At 37.1% G+C, this 8,517-nt stretch overlaps 1 protein-coding gene across 1 annotated transcript; it reads right to left on the bottom strand.

Moving 5' to 3' along the window:
* Window positions 1-796: 796 nt before the first annotated feature.
* Window positions 797-8,437, bottom strand: LOC143869940 (zinc finger protein CONSTANS-LIKE 13-like). The gene is made up of 4 exons (XM_077376483.1): window positions 7,832-8,437; window positions 3,620-3,832; window positions 1,456-1,739; window positions 797-1,095 (listed from the first exon to the last, which is right to left on the bottom strand). Exons 1-4 carry the CDS (start codon window positions 8,372-8,374, stop codon window positions 972-974), a joined length of 1,164 nt encoding a protein of 387 aa, XP_077232598.1. The 5' UTR covers window positions 8,375-8,437; the 3' UTR covers window positions 797-971.
* Window positions 8,438-8,517: the final 80 nt, after the last annotated feature.

Raw genomic sequence — 8,517 nt, 5'->3', positions numbered from 1 at the left:
TATTATAATAAGGATGTGAGTATGATGCCTTAGTGCAGGCATTGATTAGTGGGACAAAAAATACTATACTGCGGGTGCAAGATCCACACAAGACATTTGCCTTGTGCATTTTTTTATTTTTATTTTGTCATTCAAAGGATTGGAAGAAGTGGCGCCTAAGATCACTTTTCATTTCAAAAAATGTTGATTTGGAATTATCAAACACTAAACACTTATGTGCCTGCTGCAGACAACACTTGGTGCCTTGCCATGCTGCGTACTTATGACATTTCGATCTTGGGCAGTTTTCAACAGCAAAACGTCCTTATTGAGTTTGATCTCTCAGAACAAATGGTTGGATTTCGCCCTACCATGTGTTCCACCTAGATTTAATCTTCTTTTCTTCTTCTAATTTCTGTTTCTTATGTCTTTGTCGTTATAATTTGGTAAATTAAACTAAGTGTCTTATGAAATGACATGGTATTGTCGTCTACTATGCTGAATTGGAACAAAAAATGAAAGCTTTTCTATATTTTTAACGTTTTTTTTTTTTTTTGAATCATAAAACCTAGGTTTTACAGGTGTTTCCTCCAATCATTGAAGGATCTATCTTAAAGCCTATGGAGAGATCCTGAGAGTGGTATTTCTATGGTACGTGGCCCTGTTTGTTTTGGATTTTTTAGAATTGATTTTGATTCCAAAACTGATTAATTGTACTTCCTAATGGTCGAGTTAGGTAATTCATTCCAAAAAATTCAAAATTATCAAAGCTATGATGTGATTGAACACCTAAATTGCACCCATACAATTGAAGCAATTTGAAGACGATCAAAAATATTTTCCTATGCCATTTAGATGCTTATAATTAAAAGAAAAGCTTCCAATTCTGTATCCTTTCATGGGATCATATCCCAATTCATGAAGGAACTGTTGTGATATGCTTCCTGTTATTTTTATATAGAAATACTTAACACAACGAGGAACTCACGAATTCAAATCCGGCGAACATCTCTGTCAACATTTTGATCTTGGTTCACCTTCGCAAATCGACCCCTGATGCGGGCCCTGTTATCTGCTCGAGCTTTTCGTGATTCATAACGGATGTGCCTATCATATCTGCATGGATTTTCAGTCTAAATCTCAGAACACAACATTGTTAAAGTATAAATGATTAAATAACACCAACCCTAACAACTTAAGCTTTTGGAGTAATTGGTTGTTTCACATGGTATCAGAAAAGTCCACGTTGTAAGGTCAAAACCCAGCAACTCCTTGATATCAAAAGTCCATGTGTACGGCCAATCCAAAAAGAGGGGCCACGCATGAGGGGGAGTTTTGAAGTATAAATGATTAAATCCATAAAACTAATTCCAGAAAATTGTTCAAGATATGAAAATGATAACAATCTTGATGATGAAAATGAACTTCACAGAGAGGGTTAAATACCAATCTTCAAAGAATAGCAATACAGCTTACCTCCTCGTCTTCTTCTTCTCCTTATAACGTGAGATCACCAAGTCTCTGTCGGGGCCTGTTAACTCGTGTACACCTTTAGGTGGTAATGATGGAATTTCTTTAATAACCAGATCCTGTTGGTCTTTCTGGCCGTTGTTCGCATGAATCTCACTGACATTAACGTGGGTGGGTCTCTCGGAAACTGATGAACTTTCCTCCTTGGAGCTTCCTAATAAGTCTTTATAAGAAAAAAGTACTTGATCAATTGGTTCGTGAGAGTTTCCATGGCATTGGAGTGCGCTTGCCTGCAAGAGTCGCGACATCATCACGTTATTTCTTTTTGTAAACAAGAAAATAGGGTTACAAGGATTATGAAGTGCGGAAATTCATGAAAATTCCTATCACAAAGTACATAAACAACATGAAGGCGTCTCCTTTTCGCTTTATCTTATTCTTTTTTCTTTGTTGAACATGGTATTTCCAGTTATTTCCAGTGTATAAATCTGCATTCGGAATGTGTAAATTAGTGCTGGAAATCCAGATTCAGTAAAAATACTTTTTCCTTTTTTGTGGAAGTAGGGAAATTGATTAATATCAGGAAAGAATATACGAAAACGAAAAAGAATCTTTCTCTTTTTGGATCAATTGTATGTGAGATTATGCCATGTAGATGCTTCAATTGGACATCTGTTCCAGTGTGGGCAGAATAGCTTTGATATGCAAATACGTGCATGATACCCGGTGGCCATAGAATATGCACATGCCTAAAATTTTGGCAAATGAAGACCCAATATTTAGAAATTAGTAAAAAACTTGCAGAGGAGAAACAACCCACAAACATATATCCACATCACTAAATGAAATTTGCATATTTACATGTTAGTTGTAGCAGAAGATGATGGATAGATTGGATGATAAACTACCAGAATCAGAAGGTACAACTATCGTTTCTCTATGAGATCAAAGCAGAGAAACAAACTTCGTTTAGGTCTAACATCCAAGCAATCATGCTTATTTTAAGACCAGGAATCATACAATCTTAGATTCAATAAAAATCATGCATTGTCAATTATGCTCAATTGGCCAGTAATATGCACTTCTATATAATCAATACTTACATAACCAATGATTGGATTATCCCCTATGGCCTATAACATAGGCCAAAACAAAATCAATACCGAGTTGACGTAAATGATACACATAGTAGGATTAACCACACTGTACCTAGCATACACATGTTTGTTTTATGAGGCTGCAAGTGAAAGTGTGTTGACTAAATTGGTCCTTTTATCAAGAACAAAGAGAATGTGATCAGATGGCATGGTTGGTCAATGTTAGGCAACACAGATAGTTAAGATTGCATCTTTCCATAGATCTGGATTCTGACAAAAAATATTTGCAATTGACTTTTATTTCCTTCCAAGATGATATGTGGTGGAAGTGATAGTTGCATACTCAAGTATCAGTGGTATCCTCTTCAACGATGCCCACTCAGTCAAACCAATGGACACCCCTGCCTTGCAATGAACAACCACTATGCATGTCCTTGTCCACCAGAAAAAAACGTTTCCTCTTGTCATTATATCAAATGAGCATTCTAGACCTTTTTATATGCTCTTTATGAGAGAACATATTAATCGGAAACTAATTACTGAGCAATCAAATCACAACTGCTCTTGAAACCTTCCAACTACTCACTAGTTATTACAGCAGTTTTTTTTACATCAAACATATTCTACTGAACTCCAAGAACTCTAGCACTCAATTTGAGAAGCATTACTGGAATTATTAACAACACCAACATCCATCATTCAAAGCAATCTGATTAAAACTTATATGTTAGATTGGAATATGACATGAATTAACCAATTCCATCTACTATCCAATTCATTTCTATTCCTATAAGATATCACTGAATCCAGGCATTCATATATGTTTTTAGGTCTTACCTCAAATTACTGTATCCATATAGACAATCAGCTGAAGGATCTTAAGATTTCTATCATTTACAGACAACCAAACCAGAGAGTGATGAATAAACAAACAAAGAAGCTTCCAATCAGCAAATTGAAATCTAAAACTATTATTGCAGCAAAAGAATGCCCACACACGAAGGAACAAAAGATAAGGTGGAAAAGCATCAAAATGGAACATCATAGAAACAGAAGAGTGAGAAGAGATAAACCTTAGAACCAGGTACAGTAATTGATGCGGCATCATGCTCGACATCTATCCCCATACCCTGTAGCTGAAGATTATGCCCTGGCACTACAGACAATGAATGAGGAGCTGAATCGAACTCCTCATGATCATTATTCATATGGCTTTCCGACTTATTTAGATCATGAAGCTGCCGGAGTATTTCCTCCTTGTATTTCCCACAAGCAGTATTCCGGTGCTGATGCAATAACAACAAAATCAAATCACTACCTAAAACAAGTTTGCATTGCTCTTCAGAGAAAGAGTTTTAGAAAATCAAACAGTAGCTAAAAGAATCACGTATGACAAAATCAAACAAGATCCACCAAACAAAATTGAAATTTAGTCAAACCCAAGTGATATACTCCAGAAATTAGAAAGTATAGAAGAGGGAGTAAGGGCAGAAAGAAAAGAAGTCATTGTTTTCCTTCCGAAAAACAAGCTTGCATTCCTCTTTAAAAAAAAGCGTGGTTTCGGATAATCACATAGTAAAGAAACAAAACTACGATTCATGTACGAGACAATCAAACAAATACAGTTATCGTGCAAATTTAAAAGACTTTGAGGTGACTCCAAAAGTCACGTTACATTTCACAAACTATGATTTGGTATTGACCAAACAAAGTACGCACATCAAATTAAAGGAAGGACTATGGTGTCTTGCCTTTATACGTGCTGAAGAGATTTCCATCTTGGCAAACTATGCCCAACAAAACCTCTTGGTTGGGTATGATCTTGTGAACCATGTAGTTTCATTTGCTCCTAGAGTCTGTTCTACATTTTAACTCACCATCTCTGTTTTTTTTTTTTTTTGAATGGCGGCCCTCTCTGTTTTGCAAAATAGTTTTGCAGTGTCTTAGGATAACTTACTGTTAACAATGTTGATGTTGAAGAATAATGAGATGAAAAAATACCAAATGAAATTTCTACTGATTAGCGTTCTTAGCCTAACATGGCCCTGTTTGTTTTGAAATTTGAGAATTGATCTTAGGTCCAAAAGTGATTATTGAACTTAAAATTGCATTTAATTTTGAGTCTAATTAATCAGTTTTTAACCTAGAATTTATCTAGGTACCCGTGGCGGGCCCTTTATTTTTAATTTTGTTTGATAAGCACAAGAGAACATGCCTTTCCTATGAAACACAACCAAAATACTAAGAAAATCCATAGCAAAACCATGCCACTATATATATATATATATATATATATATATATATATATATATAAGGATTTGCTTGGTAATTTAGCAGAAAGCCATTTGGCGGCTAACTTTAACATGAAAGAATATCCACATACGCTCAATTTTTAGCAAATTTTGTCTACTTCATTTAATACATCTGAGGTGGCTGTTTGGCCAAAATATATATATATATATATATATATATATAGAGGAAACTGTTGGTGCGCTTAAGCGCCCAATCACATGGGGGCCCACTTTGTTAGGATGATCCAAAGCATTCATTTGAAAGTCCCTTACATAGATGGGGGGTGTACCAAAAATCAGCTCCATAGGATCATCCTAACCCCTCCATTTGTGGAGGACAAAAATGGACAGACACATATCTGCCCCATTTTTGTCCTCCACAAATGGAGGGGCTAGGATGATCCTATGGAGCTGATTTTTGGTACACCCCCTATCTATGATAAGGCCTTGCAAATGAATGGTTTGGATCACCACAGAACATGTGGGACCCATGTGATTGGGGAGCTTAAGCGCACCATAAGTTTGGTGCGCTTAAGCTCACCAACAGTTTCCTCATATATATATATATATATATATATATATATATATATATATATATATATATATATATATAGAGAGAGAGAGAGAGAGAGAAAACTGTTGGTGCGCTTAAGCTCACCATTGTTTTGGTGCGCTTAAGTTGTTATAACGCCTCCCATTCGTTTAAATGTTTGGGTCCCGCTTAAGCGCACCAATGGGAGGCATTATAACAACTTAAGCGCACCAAAAAAATGGTGCGCTTAAGCTCACCAACAGTTTTCTCATATATATATATAGCTCACCAACACTTTCCTCATATATATATATATATATATATATATATATATATATATATATATATATATATATATATATATATATATATATATATATATATAAGGATTTGCTTGGTAATTTAGCGGAAAGCCATTTGGCGGCTGACTTTAACATGAAAGAATATCCACATAGGCTCAAACAAAATTAAAAATGAAGGGCTCGCCACGGGTACCTAGATAAATTCTAGGTTAAAAACCAATTAATTAGACTCAAAATTAAATACAATTTTAAGTTCAATAATCACTTTTGGACCTAAGATCAATTCTCAAATTTCAAAACAAGCAGGGCTATGTTAGGCCAAGAACGCTAATCAGCAGAAATTTAATTTGGTATTTTTTCATCTCATTATTCTTCAACATCAACATTGTTAACAGTAAGTTATCCTAAGACACTACAAAACTATTTTGCAAAACAGAGAGGGCTGCCATTCAAAAAAAACAGAGAGGGTGAGTTAAAATGTAGGACAGACTCTAGGAGCAAATGAAACCAGTGTTTAAAAACGCGGATTTGACGCGGAATGCGGCCAGGAAAAATCCTTGTCGACTCAACGCGGACGCGGCCAAGAACGCGGTTGACGCGGTCATAACTTGGGAGTGTCGAAGGAGTTTAATGACTATGTAGGGCAAAACGCGGAATGCGGATGTGGTGCAATGCAAAACGCGGCCAAGGCAAAAAGGAGTCGACTCGGGGGAGTTCCTTGTCGAGTCAAGGAGTTTTTAAACACTGAATGAAACTACATGGTTCACAAGATCATACCCAACCAAGAGGTTTTGTTGGGCATAGTTTCCCAAGATGGAAATCTCTTCAGCACGTATAAAGGCAAGACACCATAGTCCTCCCCTTAATTTGATGTACTTACTTTGTTTGGTCAATACCAAATCATAGTTTGTGAAATGTAACGGGTGCATGTGTGCGTGCGTGCCCTTGGAGGCAAAAGTCGAAAACTCAATTCGAGGGGTTCGACGACCGAAATGTTTTCGTCCCTGGGAAAAGTAAAAGGTACCAACTTCTCCAGAGGATTAAGCTGTTGGAGAAAGGCGTTATTTATCTTTTATAGTTTAACACTCCCCGGCATGTGTGGCCCACTTGGCAAACACGTGGCACATGTGGTCCCACTTTGGGCTGACCATCGCATGTGGATTTTTGCTATCCCGGAGGTTTGAACTCGAGACCTTTGGCTCTGATACTATGTTAACTTACCAACTTCTCCAAAGGCTTAAGCTGTTGGAGAAAGGCGTTATTTATCTTTTATACTTTAACAAGGTGTAATGCTGAAAAGTAAAGATAAATGCTAAAACATGTTTGGATTGGGTTCTGGGGCCTTTTCCTTGGAGACAGATGTCTCCATATATGACTTTATTCGGGTAACCGCTCCTCATTAACCCACATTCTCTTGCATGGATCTTTTTGGTAACTGCCCATTCTAGGCTCACTTATTTGCACGTCCTAGATTCTTCCAGGTGGTTATTACCCATCTTCCCTCGATTGACAACCACAGTGCCACTTCTTTGACCTAGTCCATCAGGATAATGACTTGGTAACTCAGTCCCACTTGACCGATTGGGCTTAGAGATAAGTGGAACTTTTGACAACTGCCCAACCTTCTAGATTCCATTACTTCCATTTTCCCTCACATTTTCCCCAACCGCCTGCCTGACACATAGCTCCACTGATTCGGTCCAAACAAGTCGTCACTTGACAATTTGGTCTTTCATGACCGACCATGCTCAAAAAAATGGGTGTAAACAATTGGATAAGATAAAAGATATTTGTTTGTATGATTCTATTTCTTTTTCTCTTGAACCTAGAATAGAAGTACTCTTGGCAAGTCGAGACTCACCAATCTATTAGATAAGATAAAATACCTTTGTTTGAATGGTTCTATTTCTTTTTCTCTTGTTCCTAGAATTGAAGTACTAATGATTTGGCTGACTGCCTTGCGAAATCACGAGCGTCTAGTGAATCTTTGTTTATGAGGAATAAAACCCATCCATTCATATTTTTTTAATAAATTGCTACCATTATAAAATAAAAATAGCAAGAGAAAGTCAACAAAAAAAAATGGAAAGTTAAGAACAACCCAAGTGATATTCTCAAATAATTAGTAAAAGAAAAAAGACACCCTTTTCTAATCCTTACCTTGGGTGGAGGAATAAAACCCATGGCCTGAAAATTACGGCAAGAATCAGACATGGGTACAATGAGATCTTCAAGACTAACCACATTAGGAGTCTCCCACACCCATTGATCTAAAAACCCATCCTCATCCTCCCCCATATTCTCCCCTTCTTGCATAAACCAATCACCATTTTCAGCACTATTACAAGAGAGAAACAAAGACTTATCTTCAAACCCAATAATCGAAGAGAGATCAATAGCAGAAGGGCACCCAGAAAATCCATCAAGAGGGCGTCGATCATGGAGAGAGGAATGGGAATGGGAATGGGAATCAAAATCACAGTTTTGACAGAGAAGGAGATTTTCTGTAGAGCAACGAATGGAGGCAGGGTTAGAAGAACAAGAATCGCAGAGCTGAAAGCGAGTGTGCTTAGCAAAGAGGGGGTTTGCTGCATGAACTTGACGATCACAGGATAAACAAAGCTTGGCTAAGTCAGCTCGGCAGTAGAGTAAGGCTTGGGTTTCTGAACAATGGTCACAGAGGTGTCGGGGAGATGTTGCCATTTTTTCTTTCTTATCCTTTGTTTTGTTTGGTTTTGAGAGAGAGAGAGAGAGAGAGCGAGGGAGTATATTTTGAGAGCCCTTTATATTTATTTATTCTCTAACATTGTTTTCTAGTGCATGGAGAAAAGTCTCTATAGAGCTAA

This window comes from Tasmannia lanceolata, unplaced genomic scaffold (genome assembly GCF_043159265.1).
Source record: "Tasmannia lanceolata isolate RefF3 unplaced genomic scaffold, GAP_Taslan_0.1 ptg000002l, whole genome shotgun sequence".
In the NCBI taxonomy this organism is placed as follows: domain Eukaryota; kingdom Viridiplantae; phylum Streptophyta; class Magnoliopsida; order Canellales; family Winteraceae; genus Tasmannia; species Tasmannia lanceolata.
Note: the sequence above shows the minus strand (reverse complement) of the source record. Positions and strands in the feature narration are given on the sequence as shown.

Excerpts from the sequence above, each read along its gene's own strand:
- LOC143869940 (XM_077376483.1), bottom strand. The coding sequence starts at position 8,374 with ATGGCAACATCTCCCCGACACCTCTGTGACCATTGTTCAGAAACCCAA. Across the intron at positions 3,833-7,831 it reads GTTTTATTCCTCCACCCAAG|CACCGGAATACTGCTTGTGG; the intron begins GTAAGGATTAGA and ends TTATTGCATCAG. Across the intron at positions 1,096-1,455 it reads GAGAAGAAGAAGACGAGGAG|ATATGATAGGCACATCCGTT; the intron begins GTAAGCTGTATT and ends AAATCCATGCAG.